The sequence below is a fragment of the Rhea americana genome, unplaced genomic scaffold (assembly GCF_003343005.1).
Source record: "Rhea americana isolate MKP2758 unplaced genomic scaffold, rheAme1 scaffold_306, whole genome shotgun sequence".
In the NCBI taxonomy this organism is placed as follows: domain Eukaryota; kingdom Metazoa; phylum Chordata; class Aves; order Rheiformes; family Rheidae; genus Rhea; species Rhea americana.
In genome coordinates, this window is record NW_028186431.1 from 100,299 (window position 1) to 123,848 (window position 23,550).

The window sequence follows — 23,550 nt, forward strand, 5'->3', positions numbered from 1 at the left end:
CTATAGCTCAAAAGGTCAGTCAATTAACTGAGTAGTCAGGTAAGAATTGCTTATTGATCCTATTGATTTCCATTGTAACTGACCATCGTATTTTAAATTCTTAAATAGAGAAGACTCAATTACCCTAATTTATATTTTAATAAAACCTAGCTTTCTGAGTTCTCAGGTTGCTGGAGAACAGATAAGGTTTGGGCAGATCCACCTCAAAGCTCTGGCTGACTGTCATGTCACAGTTGTGTGTACTTGGTGTGCTCTTCTAGCTGTTTTTATCTATCAAATACAAGCCAGTTCTCCTTAGGAATGCACAGAGGTTTCTCAGAAAGTATTCATTCCATCACTGAAATGTCACCTTTCTATTTGCTTGCATGTCTGTTATGGATCAGAATCGGCTTTCATAATTATATTTCAAATATAATACATAGGAAAATTTATTACAGATATTTCATTTCCCAGGACTCCTGAGAAAGCAGATCCAGCAAAAACATCAAGTACAGGCTGGATCAGAGCCTAAAACACAAAATACTTCCTTTTCAACTCTTCTAAGAAACATCTGATTCCTGGCAGGGTATAAGTTTGGCTAACTTCAGCCCTTAAAATCAAAGTTATGAATTATGGAAAGCAAGAGGTAGAACAGCATGAGAACCATCACATAACTGTCATGGTTATCACATGACTCATGTTACTGCTGCTGCCTCCAATACAAACACAACAACAAAGTTTCTTACCCAGAGGATTCGCGTACTTCAAGATGGATGCAAAATCTTTTTTCTGAACTTTTGGGAGGCTTTTGATATAGTTTTTTGCCTTAAAAGAAACATGAGTTTTGAATTAGAAATTTGAGTTGTTTGTACCATGACAACATTAACTTTATGCTTAAAAGGCAACTTTTAATGATGCTTTGATACCACATCGTACAAATGAATTTGTTAATTTTTTCCTATAATGCTGATTATATTCAGATTCTTGCTGAGAACCTTTTAAATCAAGCCTTAAGACTGTGATTAAGAAATGATATTTAAATCTTAAATTATTAGTGCTCAATATTTAATATATTAATTAAAATTAAAATGTAGGCATCATTTGAAAGAATAAAAGCTATACTTGTGTTTATAGAAATCTTTAGAAGTCTATATTTTAAAGTAATTTGTTAGTATTTAAATTCTATAGTTAGTCTAATAATTAATTTTAGGTGCCTTATAGTAGAGATTTAAGGACTMCAGAAAGATATCCACACAAGAATAGGAAGGACGAAGTCAGAGACATCCGCAGAACAGTGAGTTTTCTGAAGAGGTTCATATTTTCAGTATAATTCCAGTGAAGACAATAATACAGCTGATGCCTAGCTGTTCATATGCTACACATTAGGAACTTTAAAGTATTTAAATTTATAGATTTTTCAAGTGTTCTAATCATTTTCTGGCTCCCCTTAATCTCCTGTAGTTATTTTGGATGCCCAAAGCACTTTAAGGTGGATATGCACCACCAGTGGTCATTTCAATATATACTATCACAGTCAGTCTAAAATCTGAGCATGGCTTAAGTAAAATTAAGACATAAATTGTCAAAACAGAATACTCACATCTTGACTCTGCAGTTTTTGAACAAAATCTTGAGTTGGTGTGCCTGTTATTTTCATTATTTCTGTGAGTTGGTCCAGATCTGAATACCAGAAATAAGGAACAAAGTCTTTCACCACAGCAAAATTAAACATCTTACAAAAATTGTGTTTCTTTGCAATTGGAAAAGAAAGCACAAATCAGAACAAAACAATGGCAAGTAAGATTCATAAAAGATGAGGTGAAAGTTCTCCATTTCTCTTGCAAAGGCAAAGACATTGAAATGCACCGGAAATAAAATATCTTATAACTTGGGAACACACAACTGAATCATTTACAAACTTCTCTAATATTATCTGGCCCCCTCTAATATTTTTGGTCAAATTTAGTCAAAAAGTTACTAAGTTTCCATATGTTGCATGACAGATAGGTAGAGGAGATACTGGGAGGAGGAGAGACTCTCATTAACATTCCCATACAGGAAAAGGTTGTATTATAAATTSAATAACCATCTATTTTGTTTGATAATGTGTCTGGACAAGAAACAAATACCATATCCATTGTCCAGGTCTTTCCAATACTAAGGTGACTAAGTAAGAGCAGCCAGCGCTATTGTGGAAGCAGGAAAAGTGATAGGGAATAGCAGCTGGTAGGGGAAACAGAACCAAAATCAGAGGAAACCAGTCTTTGTTACTTTTCCACACTGAGCAACCTGATTCCACATGCTGAAATGCTGGAAATACAGTAATTGGGATAAGGCATCAGAACAATCTCTAGTATTGTATGTCTTAAAACAGCACAGATTATTCAGTAATAATATTAACTGTTTAAGAAGAACCATCATAGTAACAAGGRGAACAATTCTGTAGAGAACAACATTGCATCTCATTTGCTACTCTGATCATCCCRACTTACAAGTACATACAAATTCCATGAACCTCTGTAGAAAAAGGAAACGGTGGGTAATGCTGACCAACCAACCAATCAAAAAATCCCATACCGAGTCTGCAGGATAACCTGTTCATAAAACTAAAACAAAACAAAAAAAAAGCCACTAAAAAGTTATTTATTTTTTTTCCTCACAGCTGAATTCATAGCTGTATTGTCCTGATAACAGGTCAGGGACAACTACATTAGGATAATTTCTTTTATAACAGTGGCCATAGAATTTTGGCARTACTTCTGAAATACCCCAAATCCAATACAACTAACTTTTATACTTTTACRCTCATACATTTACAATGCAACTTGAAAATTATGACTCTTTCATTTCTTATTTATGTCCTAGAATTCTCAGGGTTAGCATTAGCTGAGAAATGCTATCTGTTAGTTAACTGTTGTCCTTTAGCATGCATTTTCCTATTTTCTTGTTAAAAAGTGATGCATACTTAAAATCTGTACAGCTGAAWTAATTTGATGTATTTTCCTTTTCTGTAGCCTCTGTCACTTTTTTATAAACACAATCTTTTATTTATTATGCTTTTCCTTACACACAAGAGAATAATAAGATCCATGCAAAGAAGTCCTAACCTTACAAGTAAGTACTTAAGTATAGAGCATATTTATGAAAAATTTAAAYAAGTATTTGCAGGGTCAGCACTTTATTGACTGGAACTCCACAGGGGGAAAAGCAGTGCAAAATGATTAGTTTGAGCTGTCAAACATGCAAAACATAAACCCCAAAAAATTAAAAGTAAAAAAAAATTTTGCTGTCCTCTATTAATACTGGGTAACTATCACAACTATCTCCAATGAAGTATCACTTACATGTTTAAGTGTGTTTTGATCTTAACTATTTTCTTAATTCCTCAGCAATGAAATGATATGACAATGTTTTCTGTAAATGTAAAATATCTTTTAGATCGTAACAATTTTTGATAAAAATCTCAAAAACTATGCAATGGACCAGCATGTGCATAGAAGTCTGCGGGGAACCTACTCTTRAAAAAAAAAAAAGCTCTTTCTATGAACACTAAATTATTCACTTGATTCAAGATACAACTCAAAGATCACCYCTCTCTACTAAAAAAATGTTCAGTAATACCAATTTTAATTTGCAAATATATAAACTTGGTACAAATATTAAATAGCCAACAAATTAAAAAGATGAAAGTTAATTTACTATTATTTTCAATTTATGCTCATCAGCTTCTGAATAGACTTACAACAATGCACAAGCACCTATCATCATTTTCTTATCTTAGTGCCATAAATTCACTGAGGAAGGATACGATCGTTTCCTTTGAACAGAGGCCTCCCAGTTATCATCTCAGCCATTATACAGCCCACAGACCAGATGTCAACTGAAAAAAAAACAGCAATGTTAAATTGCTGAATATTTGTCCATTTAAATACAGATGAAGTTTAATTTAAATATATATTTTAAAGAACTGTAATGTTTATATTTATAGTCTTTTAAAAAGTAAATGTGTGCTTTGCAGAGTATGATAAAGCGTATACATAAAACTGTTAGTCYTTTTGATTAGGAAATGAAAGATCATCTGCTATTATGCTGAATCAGTTTCTCACTAACAAGCAGATGTATGTAGGAAGTAATTTTTCCATGCTTTCAAAACTTCCATGGTTATCTTGGTGTTACGTGAATCCTCTCCTCCTGCCATTTTTCCGTGTCAGTTTGAGTTAGAGTCTGCCCATCTTGGAGAAAGATTACAGGCAGTAGAGCACAAGAATGTAGACCAGACTGTTATATCTGTATACATTTACAGWATTTTTTTCCAATAACCTTGGGACTTTCTATTAGTTTCAGACAATACACAAACAAAATCACCCCCAAATTAACCTCCCAAACATCTGCAATTTATCAACAAGGAACTATTTCATAATTATATTATTATTTCCACCTCCAGTTTCTTTCACTTCAGAAACGAAGAAGTGGCTATATATTGCCTGATGCAGTGAATGCTTCAGCTCTGTTAAGACTGTTCCGAAGAGATGCTGACCTGTTTGTGTATAATGCATCCAGTTAAGTATGACCTCTGGGGCTCTGTACCACCTTGTAACCACGTAACCTGTCATCTCACTGTCTGTATGCCTTGCCAATCCAAAATCCAGAATCTGTAATGGAATCATAAAGAACATACTGATCAGACAACCTATATACCTATTTCATACAGACTTTCCAGATATGAAAAATAAGAAAACACAGCAGTCTGCAGAGATTGGTTTATTTCTTCATCTTTTGCTCGTTAAAGTGCCTTGTTCTCATTAGCAAAATCAAGACAGAAGTAGCAAGGAACTTTAGAATTATTTTTTTACATCACATACTTCTATGCGACACTAAAAGGTGGAACACTACCAGTAAAGAAAACAATAAATGCTTCAATTTTRGTTATAAAGATACAGGTCATATTCAGTGCAGAAACTCCCTGACCATAGAATAAGTATTATATTTTGTCAGGGCTGAAAGAACAGCATCCATTCTAGATGGTTATACGGTATCCACTGATCTGATATCCTAGGTGGCACAATTTTTAAGAACAGTGTTCTAGTATTATTCTGAAATAAGGACATGCCATTATCTTCGTTTTATGAATAACTAATACAAAGAAAAGCTTTCTCAAGGTCACAYTGAAAATCTGCACTAGGAGTAGGGAATTACCATTATTTTGTTCCACTGAGTTCCAACCTGCTGCTTAATTACAGAACAATCCTCTGTAAGAAACTCAAGGTCAGTACAATTTTTTAAAGGATTATATACAATTCAGCTTATTTCTGAAACTCAGAGATATTTATCTTTGGCTATAGTAAAGTCTACAGCAGCAAGATTAAAAAGAAATGTTACAGTCTTTTGTCAGCTTCTACAAAATTGGCTAACATAAGGACCCAGCTGTATGGACCATCAAAAGATACATTTGGTCAATAGTGAGATCCATTCCTGGAATGACAGTTGGTTTGTAATTTATCAGTATATTCTTGATATTAACAGGAGAAGCAAGGCCCTGGGTGAGGAAAAATTATTCAAAATAAATCATCATCATCTACAGATACTTAAGCATGTAGTTTTGCATGAACAGCCACTAGTTTCCACGTGTCACGTTTCATACATATACATATTTAYAGAGCAGAAATTTTCACTAGAAGCACCTGTGCATCACAGTACCAAGGGTGATGCATTTGTAATGTTCTCATTGTAATTAAGCATTTAAAAATACCTAATTTTTCAATAGGATAGTTTCATCATTTCCCGGGCACTAACAAAGAAGGAAACTTATATTTTTATTCATGATCAAGAGTAGAAAATATAARTGTTATAGCTTATCTTCATTGCCACATTTAAAACATCATTTCCACATCTCCTCCATAGTTGTTGATTACCTAGCCATTTAAAAAAAGGGGAATGAGATGGAAGGAGAGATATTTATTGTTACTATACAACTGACTATGACAGAACTTAACACTCAAAAACTTTAGGTACTGAAGAGCTGCTGGAATAAAAATATTTGCAATAGCAAAATACACTTTTGTATACAGCTTTCAAATTTATCATATACATATTTTACATTATATCTTCCCAGCAGCATCAGAGAGGAGAAGGGAAGAAAAAAAGGAAATTTTGCATAAGAGTTCAAAAGCCACATGTSATACCATTTTTTCTGACACAACAGTTTAGGACTTCTCCATACTAATGTTTGTGAGCTGGAGTTATCTGAAGCATAATTTGGTTTTGTATTTTTGTAAAAGCAGAAAATGTCAGCAAGAATGTATTTGTGCTATGCTTTAACTTCAGATTTTTTTTCCATTAAAATATTCATTTAGTCTCATGAGCAAATTTATCCTTTTAKTATTTAAAATTAACATGGTACCATGTCAACAACAGTATTCATATAAAACTATTATTCTGATACTCTGCCTGATCTTCAACCTTTGAGCTGGAACTTCCAAGACAATTTTTAGAGCAAGTTTGACCAAAATCATTTTTATATCTTTGGAATAATGAGAGGAGAGCAGAATTCCTTCAGCTCTTCATGGATGAGCTCTCCTTGTCAGCAAACTTAGTTTTCCTAACTTGCTTCAATAATAGCTTGTAACTTCAAGACTGCAAAAAGGGCAGGCCTTTCCCTTAAGGGACTCTCCAGTTGAGAGAGTCAGACCAAAGAGCCAGAGGCTCATCTGCAAAAATGAAATTGATGATTTATTTATTAATTATTAATGCTGTGGCAACTTGCCTCCAGCCACACAGTTGCTAGAACTGATGCAAGGGAGGCTGCTGAGTGCACAGATATGGGGAAAAAGGATTGGACAATCCCTGGCAAGTATGATCTTGCGCCAGTGTAAACCGACTTAAAAAGTGCACTCTCAGAGTACGGTCACATTCTACACATTATACCTAGACTGCACACACACAGTGAAAATGCAAGTGAAATTTAAATTATTCTAGTATAAGTGAGATCAGAGTTAAATCCTTACCTTGATTTTTTTATGCACACCTCTCAACATGTTACAGGTTGCTTTCTGTTCGAAGAGTGGAACACTGTTCTAACAACCAGTAATTTCCTAATTACAGATTTGCATATTTCTTCTGTATAGGATACCAGAAATCATTGCAATACACTGGACTGCAAAATTTGCTCTGACCACTGAGAAACATCAAAACTAGGGCTTAATGCTAAAGCTAATGGCATTTTCACTATGCCATTTCACAAAAAGATTTTCTGATATAGAATTGTTTGCCTCAGTTTAYCTAAAAGTGTAAAAATATCCAAGGTAACAGAAGAATAAATTGTGTTAAGTAAGGAAATACAGTGATCGTATCATGAAAGAATGTTTGTGACTTGGGCTTCACCTCAAAATCTAATCCTATAGCTCAATGGTGGGCTGTGGGGGGGGGAGGGTGATGTGTACATATGTAACTGGTTTTTCCAGATTCTCTCCTTTCCCCTACTGAGACCTACTTACAGTTTGGCAACATACTTCCAAAGGCCAGAAAGAAGCAATGGCTTTTTGTTTTAACTAGGGAAATCCTAAAACAACAGGATCCTGAACATTCACCCTGTCCTACTGAGTTTCCAAAGAGTATAAAATTGTATTACAACAGGTAGGTACAAGTGTATAGCTTGTACATCATATACTAAAGCACATTTTTGCAGTGTTCCACCCACTTTTATTTTATTTAATTAAGGGAGAGCTTTACAACCTTTGATCTGTTTCTGTATCTCCCAGCTTGCAGAGTTAAGACTTTTTGTATTTGTTCTAAGCTGGAATTCTCTCATAACCAAACACTTGCCATAAAGTCTTGCTTAACTTTTTTAAGAAGGAAAAAATGGTCTTAAGATCTAAATGTAAACTGAAGACTTATATATTAGGAAAGAAGAACCCTCATTCCAATTTACTAATGTTTTGTGAAGATGAGTAAGCCCATCAGGATTCAAGCATAGGACAGAAGCAGCAGCTTGATTTTATAACTAGCTGAAAAACACAGACGAGCCTTTCAGATGGTTAGAGCTATGAGAAGATAGATGACAAAAATAATTATAGAAAATTAATAATAATCTATTAAAATATGAGAATAAAATTAACTGGGAGTTGGAAGCAGTATGAACCTCCTATCTCTACACCCAAGAAAAATAAGCTATAGTCTTAAAATGTTCAGTGGTAAGTACTACAAAATTCTACATAATAATGAATTATTTGTTTTCTTATAGCAAACTTAATCTACACAGATGAACAGATACATTTTGCTAGGTCAGGATACTTTGCATAATTATTTCCGTGCATAATTACTGGAGTACAAATATTATGTTCTCTAACAGGCTGAATGATTGGAAGATTYCCATGACAGATAAGAAACTGAATAATAAAATCAAGCAGGTCAAAGTCACTATTTCAGTTTAATGATCTAGAAGGAGGCTTAGGGTGTCAGTACCTCCATGTACAGGAAACAAATTACTATTCAGGTAGACTCTGCTGAGAACATATGCAAGGAAGAATCAGCTGGAGTGGCAGCATCCACAATTCAGGACAGATACCTCCTACAGTGAGTGCTACAGTCCTGGTCCCCAAGTGTGCATGCCAGCTAAGTCCAGTTTCCATGCTGGGAAGAGACTTGGGTGTGCGTCATTCTCCTACCTGTCTTTGGAAGGAAGCTCAGACGGGTAGGACAGGAGTGCATCGTGGTGTATGTCAATACTAATGCTAGTTCTAACTTTTAATAGYGCAAACGGAATAACTTTAAAAAAATTACATGTTCTTGCTGAGCAGTTTTCGATTCCTCTTATGCCTCTCTGAAGTGATTAGCTATTTTATTATCATAAAAACAGTTCTCCATTACGATTTTCTTCTTGAAGTCTTTTTAATTAACTGATTGCATAGCAATATAATAACATTCACAGCAACTTACATGAAAAGGCTGATTATTACACTTAGGCACAGGCACTTGCCTGGGCCCACAGCTGCTACGCAGACTGCTGCGTAAACACCAAGCCAGAAGACAACAGTTTCAGTTGTTATATTGCCCTTCACCACGCTGGAGGTACTGAGGCCACTAATCAGTCCAACAATGTCACAAATACAACCTGTGGCACAGACTGACTGACCAGCGATCGTCCTCTGTACGTSTTAGGAGTCACATGAACCAATCCTCAACCAATCCAATTCCCCATTAACATCCTATACTAGTTTCCCAGAGCATCCTATCTGGACTTAATGTCGTTATCACTGATATTCTGGGCAACTTTTTCTAATTAGAGGCACAGTCATTTCTTGTGCTTGGCTCCATAATGATCTTAGAAATTGATCAGCACATCTACCATTTGTGTGAAACATACATTTACTTCCATCAAGGACATACAAATAGGAGACTATTGGATTCCCAGCATTCAGGGCTTTATTTCTTAAATAAATATTTATTTTAATTAAATGTGGTAACTAAACTCAGACAAATGGAAAAATAATTATAAGGATCAGTCTCCTATAATTTTTTTGAAGATAGTTACCATTTCCATCTGATCCTCTTTCCTTTAATTTTCTAGTATTCAATACTTCTCAAAGGTCATGGGTTAAAATCCTGGCATATTACTGAACCAGTTATCAATGTCTACAGCTGTTGCTCACATTGTTTTCTGTGGTGCATTTCTAATATATTTGATTATTTGTTTCAAATAAACACTTCTTACCTTCAATTCACAGTCTTCATTTACAGCCAGGTTTCCAGGTTTCAGATCCTGTAGATACAATCAGATTTGAAATGTATTTATTTATTTTGCAGTAGRCAGAGAAAAAGCACTCTTTTTAAAAAATAAAACATTTATTTCATTTAGGTTAAATGGCTTTCATACAACTACTTGGAACAGCAACATGTAAAGCAATGACATCAATATAAATTAGAGAAGAGTAATCAGAATAAAGAGAAGCAAACACACAAATTTGGCTTTATTTCATTATGTTCTTCCTCTCTCAAACAAATTATCTTTTGTTCCACTAGTAGTTGTAAGTCAGAAAGATACTAGTAGTTGTAAGTCAGAAAGATACTTGCTAACAAAAGAACTTAGTCATCTTAATCTGTATGCGGTTTGAATATAAGTGTRTACCGTTTAATACTACCACAAAGTTAAAGATTCATATATAGTCAAATGGAGTAAAATAGATTTCCTTCACTACTTCTGGACTGTACATATTGAATATCAAGATCTACTTAAAAAAGACTCCATATTGAAGGAATTAAACAAGATTTTATGATCATATACAAAAGTTTATACTATATTCTGTAGGAAAATGAAATTCCTAACAAAAGAAGTCAACTGAATGAAGACTGCAACATGAAAACAATTACTAACCCTCTCTAACTACTATAGAGACTTCTACTGATCTTCAGAAGTTGTACTGCTAAGTTTAGCAACAAAGGAAAGAATACTGGCACCATTTAAGAAGATTTTGCAGTGTTAGTGATTCTTAGATATTCATAGTTACAGAGATAAGTTTTCCTTCAGCTTTTGCAAACCTTTGTTTGTCACATTTTAACGCACAAGATGTTTAGAGGAATCGTCTCTCAGAATTTAATAGTCACCCAACAGTTTCACACAGGATATAGATTGAGATCAGARGGGTCTGAAAGAGAAACAAAGGGGTGCAAAGGAACTGTCATGAGACTGAGAAGTTCAGGAGTCAGCAAGAGGGAGCTCAGAAAAAGTTGGAGTTTAGATTATGATTACAAGAGTGGTGGAAGTGAAAATACCCACTTAGCAAATTATTCTGGCAGCTGGCATGATTTCCATCTCTACCTTAAACCTACTGTACAATGTGCACTTTCTGTGGTGCTCCTCATATTTTATTACAAAAGGCCAGTTTCTACTGTTCTGATGCAAACAGAGTCTTTGGTGAAGTTATAGTTGGCACTATGAGTTTACCATTCAAAACTCATCTCCTTCACAATGCAGAAGGGATTCTACGCAGGCAGCAGGGATTCAAAAAGAATTAGAATATCCAGTTTCATTTTCCTCGGGAAAAAAAAAGAGGTCTTCAAGGTTTTAAAATTTGGGGTTTTCTTTTCAATTTCTATGTGTTCACTCTTCCCTTAATACCTCTAACATTAACATGATGTTTAAACAACATTTAATTGTTGCTTTTCAAAGTTTACTCTAACGTTTGTTAAAAAAGCAAGAAATCCATTCATCTTAATTTATATGCTACTTGCTCTTGYGGAGACGTAAACTCTTTGTGAACCTGAGCTTTTAAGAAATCTAAAAGATGTTAAGAAATCTAAATCTAAACCGACTTCAGTGCAACTTGGGTGCCCACCTTACACTGATGTAGCCACATCACTTCTATTAAACAAACAAGCAAAAAAAAAAAAAAAACAGAGGCAAAATGAAAATGGAACATCGTAAATAGAAGTTCAGACATGTTTATGTGCATGTTTACACACAAATATGAATCACATTATCAGAATATAAACATATATTATTTCCACTTACCCTGTGAATTATGCCTGATGAATGAATATACTGTAAAAATAAAAAACATTTTTTAGTTAATGACTTTAAGAAGTTGTCTGGGGGAGAAAAAGTCCTTTTTCATGGCGCTAAAGTGACTTGAAATTAGAAAATGTTGATACATTGTGCAGAGGATCTTTTTATCTTTGTTTTCCTTTAACTCTCAGTAAATGAGCACAAGCTGTACTACATAAAAAAAGAATAAAATGCTGTTCCAAAAGAAATACAAGCASATAGGTTAGAAGCAGTGATGATTAAAAAGATATGTAACAGAAATTCATATATATTTTTAAGTATAGTATTCTGAATAACTATATACTTTCTACCAAGGTCATTATAGAATGATTTCAAGAAGAGGTCTTAACTGGACTCCTACATCACACTTCCGGTTACAGCTTTCTAAAGAAAAAATAGTTATTAATAATAAAGCTAGTATTTTGCCCTCCCCTCCCCTAATACCTAGGTATCAGTAAAAGAGTTTGAATACTCCTTCAGATCATATAGTTCTTCTAATTCTTTCTATATACAAAAGCCTGTTTCCAGTTAATTTTGGTACTGCTAGATACATATGTTTATCAAAATTAACCCTACTATTTTATATATCAGAACTGCTCTCTTGCAAAAGAGATCTCAACTGTACTATCATAGTTTCAATGCCTATGCTTCAGCAGGAATGCATTTTAAGAAAGCATTTAAGAACACAATGTAGTCTAATCAAGATCTTAATTGAAAAATCTTGTTATATGCTTCAATGCTTCCTGAATGAAAAGTCTAGAAGTCATACTGCAGGATGCTTTCCCTTATCATAACCTTCCCAATGATCTGTTTGAGGGCTCTGAAAAATCAAACCAACAAACTGGATGCCCAAGACTAATTCTCCTGGGAAGCTCCAAAACGAGACATCTACTCAAATACAGATGGCTACATCTAYGTCTGTCACCACAGCCTCCCCATTACAAACGGAAGGGTATCTCTAGTTCCCAGTTCCTTTCACCAGCTGAATAATGCCCTAGAAAAAACTGTTTTCTGCTCTGACTGTCAAGGAAATCTCTAGTAACTAGTTGAGACGTAGATGCCTGTTTTGCAAATACTGAAARGTGAATCACACCCTTGATATTTGTCTTGAACTGACTTTAAAAGGCTGCACTGTGACTACACTGGAGCAATCCCAAGGAGGAAGAAAGAAAAATTAACAGTCGCACATCTGTGTGGGTGGTTTTCTGTTATTCTTTTTTCTGCATATAAAATATATGACAGTTCTTGAAACAGATGATTTTTAGCCTATTTCTATACCAAGCCCAGATTCAGTAAACTGCTAGCCTCACATGTAGTAGTAAAATATACCTGTTATTCAGTACTAAAACAAAGTAGCATATATATTGCACCACAACACCAGTTACCCTTTTCATGATGCTGTTTTAGAAGATTGTCTAATGTTAAACTGCTACAACAAAGGCCTTTGGGATTATGATTAAAAAATGTAAGAAAGCTAGGCTCCTGCCATGACTTAGCTTTCTCGAAAAGCCTCTCTTTCTATATCTGTTACAGGGGAATACACAGACTAAATTGACTAAGTCAGATACCTAACATCAGTGAGCATTTATGTTTTTGTTAGTCTATTTTTTACAGCTGGTTTATTTCACTATATGTCTGTCTGTCATCCTAGATTTGGTGTTCTTMCACATTTTGGCTAACATAATAGGAATAGGAGGTGCAAAAAATTAGAAAAGTTCTATCTTAAGGCAGAACCCAGCCTTCTTGTCTTGACAAAATGCACTGTCACTGGCAGTTCTACAATAATTTACGTTGCAAGGAACCTCTAGAGGTCATCCAGTCAAAACTCCTGTTCAAAAACAGATCCAACTAGACAAGGCTACTCAGGGCATTGTCCAGGCAAGTTTTTAGTATCTCCGAGGATGGAGGTTCCACAACCTCTCTGGACCCCTGTTCCAGTGTCTGACCATCTCCAAGATGAAATTTTTTCCCCCTTATATTTAATCAGAATTTCCTGTGTTTCAGACTGTGACTGGTTCCATCTTCTCCATACACATGAGGACAATGAAGATAGTAGTAACACGAACACAGGTATCTTTTCATACAGCTGCACACCCCAGCTTGCTCAGCCTCACCTTGCATGTTCTACACTCCAGTGCTTGGTGGCCTTGCTCTGTCAGTCAACATCTTTCATGTACTGGGCAGCCTAAAACTGTACACAGAACTCCAGACATGGTCTCACAAGCACTGAACAGGGGGGAGAAAGATCACTTAACCTGCTGCCTACGGTTTTACAGTACAGCCCAGGATGTGGTTGGCCTTTGTTGCTGCAARAGTGTTCTGCTGACAGCAGTTCCTGCAAGACCTTTTCTGAAAAGCTGCTTTCTATCCATTGGGTGCCCAGCCTGTACTGTTGCATGGGTTCTTTGGCGCTAGATGCAGGACTTGACATTTGCGGTAGACGGTAGATGAATTCCTGCTGCGTATTTTTGGTTGATTAGGGAAGTTTTAACAWCACCAGTAGAAATTGCTCAAGTGTTTCATGAGATTTCCTCGAGTTGAGGAAACAGAATGGCTCCCCAGAATATAGCCTGTAAGACTACAACAGAAAATGAAGAACTATAAAGCAGTATTTCTGTCATGGATGTGCATGAAGTAGATCAGGATGGAAGTAACAAGATGCAAAAAGAGGAAGTCTGACAGTTGTACACAGACATCACAGATATGTAATATATCTCTAAGTAAGCAAGCTCCCAACAAAACCTGTTAATCCAATTCATAAATGAAAAAAAAGCTGCTATCTTCTGCAAACAACCATCTTAATCAAGGATATCACAATGACCACTTACTTTCTAAATTATTTCAGTGTCTTCTCACTGAAGCTTCTTGATTCTCCAGAGCACATATGCTATAAATATTCTGGAGTCTAATCTTGCTGATATGACTGTACACAGTAAGGAAATAACTAGCAGACTTAGTCTGCATCTAAGAATGTAGCATGTAGAAACAGGAATTAAAGAACTGCAGTGGCTGAAGTTTTAGTAAAAGTCAATCTCAACTGTCTGGGGAGAAGAGCACAGTCTCAGGTGTTCTCACCGCTCTGAGGGTTTTATGAGTTTTCACAGCACAAAAATCATACCAAGACTTTGGGGAGAACTCATGTATTTTCTAAACATTCCTCTTAATACAAGATTACTGAGCTTACATGAAATAGCACTTATTTCTGGTGCTAATTTAAGCATTACCTTTTCTGTTAGCTGCAATATTGTTGCCTGTGCTGCAGGTTTTTTTAAGAATAGAAATATTTTTTAACTTCATCTTATTTCTACTGACAGGTAACAAGAGTGGAATTATGCTAGCCTTAGTTTAGAAAAATTTCCATTTCAATTCAATAATCTTCTGAAATTGGATCCATTTTTTACCMATTTTGTTCATTAACTAATCCATTTATTGTCAGATTTCATCATTCTTAATATGGAAAAAATATTCAAAACACAGAATCACAGAATGGTTGAGGTTGTAAGGGACCTCTGGAGATATTCTAGTCCAAGCCCCCCTGCTCAAGCAGGGTCACCTAGAACACATTGCATAGGACCCTGTCCAGACAGCTTCTGAACATCTTCAAGGAAGTGAACTCCACAACCTCTTTAGGCAACCTGTTCCAGTGCTCTGTTACCCTCACAGTAAAAAAGTTTTTCCTTACGTTCATACAGAACTTCCCGTGTTTCAGTTTGTGCCCGTTACCTCTTGTCCTATTGCTGGGCACCACCAAGAAGAGTCTGGTCCTATCCTCTCTATACCCTCCCTTAAGCTATTTGTAGACATTGATAAGATCCCCTCCTCAGTCTTCTCTTCTTCAGGCTGAACAGGATGAGCTCTCTCAGCCTTTCCTCATATGAGAGATGCTCCAGTCCTTTAATCATCTTAGCAGCCCTTTGCTGGACTGGCTCTGGTGGCTCTATGTCTCTCTTGTGGTCAGGAGGCCAGAACTGGACACAGACGTGGCCTCACCAGGGCTGAGCAGAGGGGAAGAATTACCTCCCACAACCTGCTGGCAAGGACATACCCTTCATAATGTTATTACTACTAAATGTGAACAATATTTGTTTCAAGAATCCAGTTAACATAAGCCAAGTGCCATCGGGCACAGGAGTTTTTCTGCATTACTCTATAGATAATTTTTCRTAGTATGCATAAATCCTTGAAAGAAAGTTTCAGACTGTGCTAGCAAGCTATGTAACAGCTGTATAAATTCTAAGCATTCTTGCCTGTATATGTAACATACACACAAAATACAAAGCTAATCAAAAGGGAATTAGAAAAGATTCAGGAGAAAGTATTCTAGTGTGCGAAATGAAAATGAGAAGAGTGACTTGGCAGGGAAAGGAAAACTGAAGCGGAAATGGGTGAGGGGAGAAGGGAAAACAGAGAAGCAGAAAGAACAACCTTAATGTGAACAAAAGACAGTAAATAGGGATGATAAAAAGGAGAGAACCAGAGCAGGTAAATATTGCCATTAACACAGCAAAAAAAGCTTGAAAAGATGATTGTGTGGCCCAAGGGATAATCCTTCCATTCCCAATACTACACAAATAGACACACAACTGCCGCTTGCATCACTAATCACTAATCCAACTGGCATTCCCTGCAGAAGATGGACTCAAGACTGAAAGAGCTGAAAACTCCAGTCCCATTCCACTTACACGAAGACATTTATTTACAGCTTGTCTCCTGTAGTCTTTGACAATCACTAATTTTTCTGTCAAATAAAAATCAAAAGACACAGCGTATTTGTAAAAYCTTCTAATTTGCAAGTTCACACTTAAATAAAATTTAACGCTAGACTAAARTCTGACTTGGAAACAGACAAAGGCAATGGATCATTGTTTTTAAGCCATGTCAAATCACATTGTTTTTTCCACCACAACTGAAGTGAAATTCTGATAAATTACAAGGTTCACAAGAGAAAGGAAATGAGTATTTCATTCTCTACAGAAGGAAGACAGGAAAATGGCATAAACATAACTGACAAACAAGACTGTATAGACTTACAGAGCAAAGCACTGAGGGCTTGATACAAATCTTCCTGAACTCAACATGAACTTTCCATTGACCTCAAAAAGAAAAAAAAAGTTTTTTCTTTTTAAATTAAGCCTGTGGAGCATTTAAGTATATAATCAGTTCAGAACTAGGCTACAGGAAATACAAAAAAATTAAACGTSCAGTGAACTGTCTTGGGGCCTTAGCAAAAAGGTATCTATTTTATCCCTTCACATAAAACCACTCATACATTTTTACACACATGCAAAACAGACATGTAAACAGGTTGTTACAACATGAGTCTGAAATGTGGCAAAAATAAAGAACAGCATTCTTGCCTTTGAGTAGACTTAACTACAGATACCATAAAATGCTTATGTACTTTACACAAGGGACTGCATATTGCAGTTAACAACTGTATCATCAAGTAGCCAAAACAGAGYCATCAAAGTAAAGAGGTGAATAAAAAAAATAAACATTATAAAAATGAGAAGCCAAGCTGGGGAAATTGGAACAGTTTTAAAACAAAAATCTACAGAGTTGTCTACTCCTTCTTGTCAGGTATGGCAAGTATTTTTCCCCTATAATGCTTTAACTGAGTAAGACCCAAGTTTCCCAACAAAAAGCAAGTTTTTTCAATAAAACACAGATGTGCTACCTTTAATCCAGAAATATCAGATCTTTACAAGCTTCTCATGCAAAATCTGGCAGAGTCTTTCTTACATAGCCAACTTACTGATGTCTTTCAAAGAAAAAACAAATTACTGACTAATTTTCCTTCYTTCCCGTATGCTAACAACACTGAATTCAGCTTAATTGTCCACTAGCATGGACAATGCYACAGGAAAGTCCCTCAAATAAAAAGCACTGGAACATTCTTGTTATCTCATTTCTTGAAGATATTTCCAACTAGGTATGTTGGCGGGGTTGGAGGAATTAGTGCAAGGAGACGAATTCAAAGTTTACTGGAACAGGTGAAGTAGTAAAGATTGCTCTCAAATGTTTGGCTTGCAGTATCAAATAAAACATCAGAGTCTAGTAACTATGACTTATTTCCTGCTGCTAATTTTGAAGTAAGTACAGCTGTGCTCTTTAAAAATTTAGGGTGGGAGAAAAGGCAAAATATTCACATGAACCACTGCTAACAAAAGATCTAATACAGTTACAGAAAACAGAGATACCAGTTTACTAAGATTATCTCAGTATTTCTGCTGGTCACTTAGTAATAGAATGAGAAATGCTCCAATTTTTATTAAATCCTGGGAATCCCAGCTTACATCAAGAACTTCCTGCTCATTTTCTCTTTTCTCAAAGTCCTGCTCTGTTTTCTTCAGATATGTTCCATTATTCTTCAGATATACATCAGTTGTTTCACTTGCCTTCTACATGTACTGATCCAATGAGCTCCAGAGTCAACCTTTCRGGGCCCACAAACTCTGTTCAGTAGGCCTCGACATAACCTAGACCACTAGAGCAAAGTACATTTCTAAGTGATTTCACTGGAATTAAATTCATTATTCATTCAGTCCACTACATTCAGCTCTGAATTCACTGAATTTTTATAGTTCCTATATTGCATCTATTGTCGCACCAAAGGGAAATGAATAAAGCAGGACTCAACAATAAAATACACTTACTGAATCTTGGGAAGGGAGTAGAACAATTTACTTGACCTTCTGTACCTGTTAAATATTGAGGGACAGAGTAATCATGGGCACACTGTTCTTGCTGTTCTTGTCCAGAAAGAGCATGATATCCTGGGATTTTGTCTATTTTGAATAGTGTTTGGCAATACAAATATAGATCTGGAAGAGCAATACACCTTTCTYTATAAAATCCAGCTTGGTATTTCCACCACACAAGCAGTTCCTTACACAATGCACCTTCCCTGCAAGCACAGATTCCACTTATCTCTGTACAAGTGGAGAGAGAACTCTGCCCATACTTTGTAGGGCAGGACCATAAAAACAAAATTRTTTAGTGTAAGGAGCAGCCAAAGACACCACATTCAGTTCTAGACTGTGCTGTTCTATGGCCTGTTGTAACGTAAGTCTGCCAAACAGCAACGAGAACTAAATGGCTGTCACTGCAGGAAAGCCAGGCTTCAGCCTGCAGAGCTAGGTCAAAGACTCACAACAATAACACCCCAACTGCATTCTGAACTTTTGTTGTAGTACAGAACAGCTTTCAGAGTAACCTACTTCTTCTCTTGGAACCATGCCACCAAAARAAATAATAAAGGAATAATAGTTTTTTTGTCATCAATGCGTTGCACACCCAAACAATAAATATTGTAATTTAAGACCTGAAGTACCAGTTCAGATTGGGAAGTATTTTCATATTGCATTAATACAGGTTAGTAAGGAACTGGGAGCTCAGGGAGGACCTTCTTTTGTGCTGTAAGATACAAGTTCTGTGCTGTAAGATACAAGTTTTAATCACTGTCCACTTTGTAAAAGCAAAATATAGAAAAAAATCCACTAGCGATAATAAACAGACTAGAAGAAAGATGAGAAACATACAAAGCCTACGATAGTTAGTAAACTTAGAATCATCTTTGTGGGAAACAAAAAATGTTCAAGAAAAGTTGTAGAGATGGCTCTGCAATCCATCACAAAGAAGTTTAATGAGACCCAAGGGAAAAAAGCTAGAGGAGTATAAACACCTTTATTCCTGGCAAAGACAAGGGGATTAAACAATCAGGGTTAATTGGGCTTACATTCTGGGTTACTCTCTGCAAAAAATGAGTCAGGAAAAGGCCTCAAAACTAACTAAAGGATGGAGTTTTGGTTATACTTTGTTCAAATACTTGAAAAATTTACATTTAAATTATTACTCTCCCACAGAAACTATGTTTAAGCTAAGTCATGACTTGCTGAAAGAACTACCAGATGAAGTTGTCTTCAGCAACCCACCTTGAGCAAAGCCCACSTTGAGTTGAATCTGCTGAGGGATGTTAAGGGCAGTAAAAGGGCTTCTACAGGTATATCCGCAGCAAAAGGAAGATCAGGAAAAATATGGGCCAACTGCTGAATGGAGCAAGGGAGCTGGTGACAAGGGACAGGGAGAAGGCCAAGATAGTCAATGTCTTGTTCCCTTCAGTATTTTCAAGACTTGCCTTGYCCTTACCAACAGAGGGKGACTGGTTAGAGATGTGAAGGTTGGGGGCAGCCTTGGCTGCAGCGACCACAAGATGGTGGAGTTYAGGATTGTGCAGGAAAGAATCAAAGCAACAAGCAGGATTGCAACCCTGCACTTCAGGAAAGCGGACTTTGGGCTCTTCAGAGACCTACTTGGAGGAATCTCATGGGTTAAGGCCCTAGAAGGAAATGGGGTCTGTGAGATCTTGCTACTATTCAAACATCACTTCCTCCAAGCTCAAGAGCGGTGCATCCCTATGAGTAAGAAGTGCGGCAAAAGGGGCAGGAGACCTGCATGGGTGAGCAAGGAGCTCTTGGCCAAATTCCGACAGAAGAAGAAAGTACACAGACTGTGGAAGAGGGGACAGGCTACTTGGGAGAATTATAGGAATGCAGTTAGGGTATGTAGAGATGCGGCGAGGAAGGCTAAGGCCCAGCTGGAACTGAGTCTGGCAAGGGATGTCAAGGACAACAGGAAGGGCTTCTTCAAATACATCAGCAGCAAGAGGAGGACTCAAGAAATGTGGTCCTGCCACTGAGTGGGGCGGAGGCCCTGGTGACAAGGGATACAGAGAAGGCAGAATTACTGAATGCCTTCTKTGCTTCAGTCTGCGCTGCTAAGGGCAGCTCTCAGGAATCCTGCAGCCTGGATGTGAGGGAGAAAGTCCAGAGAAGAGAAGACTTTYCTTTGGTTGAGGAGGAAAGGATTAGACACCTTCTGGGCAGGCTAGACATCCACAAATCCATGGGCCCAGATGGGAYGTATCCTCGGGTACTGAGAGAGCTGGCGGATGTTTTTGCCAAGACGCTCTCCATGATCTTTGAAAGGTCCTAGAGAACTGGAGAGGTGCCTGAGGACTGGAAGAAAGCCAATGTCACTCCAGTCTTCAAGAAGGGCAAGAAGGAGGACCCAGGAAACTACAGGCCAGTCAGTCTCACCTCCATCCATGGAAAGGTGATGAAACAGCTCATTCTGGATGTCATCTCCAGACATATGGAGGARAARAAGGTGATCAGGATTGGCCAGCATGGATTCACCAAGGGGAAATCCTGCTTAACCAACCTGATRGCCTTCTGTGATGGAATGACTGGCTGGGTAGATGAGGGCAGAGCAGTGGAMGTTGTGTACCTTGACTTCAGCAAGGCTTTTGACACTGTCTCCCATAACATCCTCCTAGAGAAGCTCAGGAAGTGTGARTTAGAYGAGTGGACAGTGAGGTGGATTGAGAACTGGCTGAAAGRCAGAGCTCAGAGRGTCGTCATCAGTGGCGAGGAGTCTAGTTGGAGGCCTGTGGCTAGTGGCATCCCCCARGGCTCAGACTGGGTCCCATCCTGTTCAACTTCTTCAYCARTGACCTGGATGAGGGGACAGAGTGCCTCCGCAGCAAGTTTGCTGATGATCCCAAGCTGGGAGGAGTGGCTGACGCACCAGAGGGCTGTGCTGCCATTCAGAGAGACCTGGACAGGCTGGAGAGTTGGATGGAGAGGAACCTCGTGAGGTTCCACAAGGGCAAGTGCAGGGTCCTGCGCCTAGGGAGGAATAACCCTAGGCACCRGTACAAGCTGGGGGCAGACCTTCTGGAAAGCAGCTCTGCAGAGAAGGACCTGGGAGTGCTGGTGGATGACAAATTGACCATGAGSYAGCAATGTGCCCTGTGACCAAGAAGGCCAGTGGTATCCTGGGGTGCATTAGGAAGTCTGTTGCCAGCAGGTCGAGGGAGGTGATCCTGCCCCTCTACTCAGCCCCGGGGAGGCCTCATCTTGAGTACCGTGTCCAGTTCTGGGCTCCCCAGGACAAGAGAGACATGGAGCTACTGGGGAGAGTCCAGCATAGAGCTACAAAGATGATCAGAGGGCTGGAGCACCTGCCCTATGAGGAAYGGCTGTGAGAGCTGGGCCTCTTCAGCCTGGGGAAGAGAAGACTGAGGGGGGATCTTATCAATGTGTACAAGTACCTGAAGGRAGGGTRTCAAGGGGACAAGGACGAACTCTTTTCAGTTGTCCCATGTGACAGGACAAGAGGCAATGGGCAGAAAYTGAAGCACAGGAARTTCCRYCTGAMYGTGAGGGGGRATTTCTTCACTGTGAGAGTGACGGAGCCCTGGCACAGGTTGCCCAGAGAGGTTGTGGAGTTTCCTTCTCTGGAGATCTTCAAGGCCTGCCTGGATGCAACCCTGTCTAACATGCTCTAAGTGACGCTGCTGAGCAGGGAGGTTGGACTAGATGATCTCCAGAGGTCCCTTCCAACCTCACCGATTCTATGATTCTAATCCCGGGCCATGATGAGCAACTAATCCTGGAAACCATTTCCAAACATACTACAGACAAGAAGGTGATTGGGAGCAATCAGCATGTATTTACAAAGGAGAAAATTATGCCCAACAAACCTGATAGTCTTCTATGATGAGATGACTGGCTTGACGGATGACAGAAGAGCAGCAAGTGTTGTTTATTTTGACTTTACCAAAGCTTTTGATACTCTCATAACATCGTCATGTTATGGGCTAGATAAATGGACAGTGAGGCAGACTTAAAACTGGCTGAACATGCTGGACTCAAAGCTGCACAAAGTCCAGCTGGAGGCCCATCACTAGCACTGTCCCCCAGGAGCTGATAGTAGGGCCAGTACTGTTTAGCCTCTTCATTAATGACCTGGATGATGGGACAGAGCACATCCTCAGCAAGTTTGCAGATGATACTAAACTGAGAAGAATGACTGATACATCAGACGGTTGTGCTGCCATTCAGAGAGACCTTGGCAAGCTGGAGAAATGGACTAACAGGCACTCAAGTTTAACAAAAGGAAATGCAATTCTGCATCTGAGGGAAGTAACTCCATGCACCAGTACAGGCTGGGGGCCAACTAGCTTTGCAAAAAAGGACCTGGGGGTCCTGTTGGGCAACAAATTGACYGTGAGCCAGCAAAAAGGCCTTGTGGTAAAAAAGGCCAGCGGCATCCTGGGCTGCATTAGGCAGAGCATTGCCATCAGGTCGAAGGAGGTGATACTTCCCCTCCACTCAGCACAGGGGAGGTGAGGTCTAGAGTACTGTTTCCAATTCTGGGCTCCCAGTACACAAAAGACATAGACATACTGGAGCAAGTCCAGCAGTGGGCCACAAAGATGACTGAGTAATTGTAGGGACTATCATATGAGGAAAGGCTGAGAGAACTGATACTGTTTAGCTTTGAGAAGGCTCAGGGTGCATCTTATCAATGTCTAAAAACACCTGTATGGAGGAAGAAGATGAAGTCAAATTCTTCTAAATTGTATCCAGTGAAAGGACAAGAGGCAGTGAGCACAAACTGAAACACAGGAAATTCTGTTTCAATGTAAGAAATAACTTTTTGTACTGTAACGGTTATTGAACACTGGAAGAGGTTGCCAAGAGATTTTTTGGAGTCTCCAACCTTAGAGATATTCAAAACCTGCCTGCACAAGGTCCTGAGCAACCTGCTGTGGTTGAGCTTGCTTTAGGTAGGGTTTTGGACTAGCTGGTCTCCAGAGGTCCTTCCAACCTCAGCAATTCTGTGAAAAGTCARTCAAAAATTATGTTCTTTCAATGGAATCTCTTTGGACTTCTTTCAAAGCTTTTTAACTCAGGTGCTTACTTCTTCAGGGTTGTAAGTGATTCATCTGTGCTCCTCTCAGCCACCCCCACTCCCATTAGTYGCTAAAAATCCATGCCTCTTCCTTTTTATCAAAGCTGCCCTAGACTTGGAGACTTCAGAGATTCTTTAACCTTATACATAGAATGTTACATAAAGGATACATACACAAGAAACATTCAGACATCTGGCTCAAAAAGTTATTTGAATATATGAATACTCACAACAAATTCCTGTTTCAATTGCCTGTTTAAATTTAGGAAAAT

The 23,550-nt window shown here is 38.0% G+C and overlaps 1 protein-coding gene across 2 annotated transcripts in view; it reads right to left on the reverse strand.

Moving 5' to 3' along the window:
• MAPK12 (mitogen-activated protein kinase 12) overlaps positions 1 to 23,550 on the reverse strand; it is a 41,460-nt gene that overhangs the window by 1,978 nt on the left and 15,932 nt on the right. Inside the window, exons 5-12 of one of the 2 annotated variants that reach the window (XM_085309902.1) lie at positions 23,509 to 23,530; positions 16,550 to 16,611; positions 11,486 to 11,515; positions 9,689 to 9,736; positions 4,517 to 4,631; positions 3,788 to 3,859; positions 1,580 to 1,659; positions 726 to 804 (exon numbers count right to left, since the gene is read on the reverse strand). In XM_085309902.1, coding sequence (XP_085166028.1) covers positions 726 to 804; positions 1,580 to 1,659; positions 3,788 to 3,859; positions 4,517 to 4,631; positions 9,689 to 9,736; positions 11,486 to 11,515; positions 16,550 to 16,611; positions 23,509 to 23,530 — 508 coding nt within the window. The remainder of the gene's footprint in view (positions 1 to 725; positions 805 to 1,579; positions 1,660 to 3,787; positions 3,860 to 4,516; positions 4,632 to 9,688; positions 9,737 to 11,485; positions 11,516 to 16,549; positions 16,612 to 23,508; positions 23,531 to 23,550) is intronic. The other variant, XM_085309903.1, reaches the window with a different exon arrangement.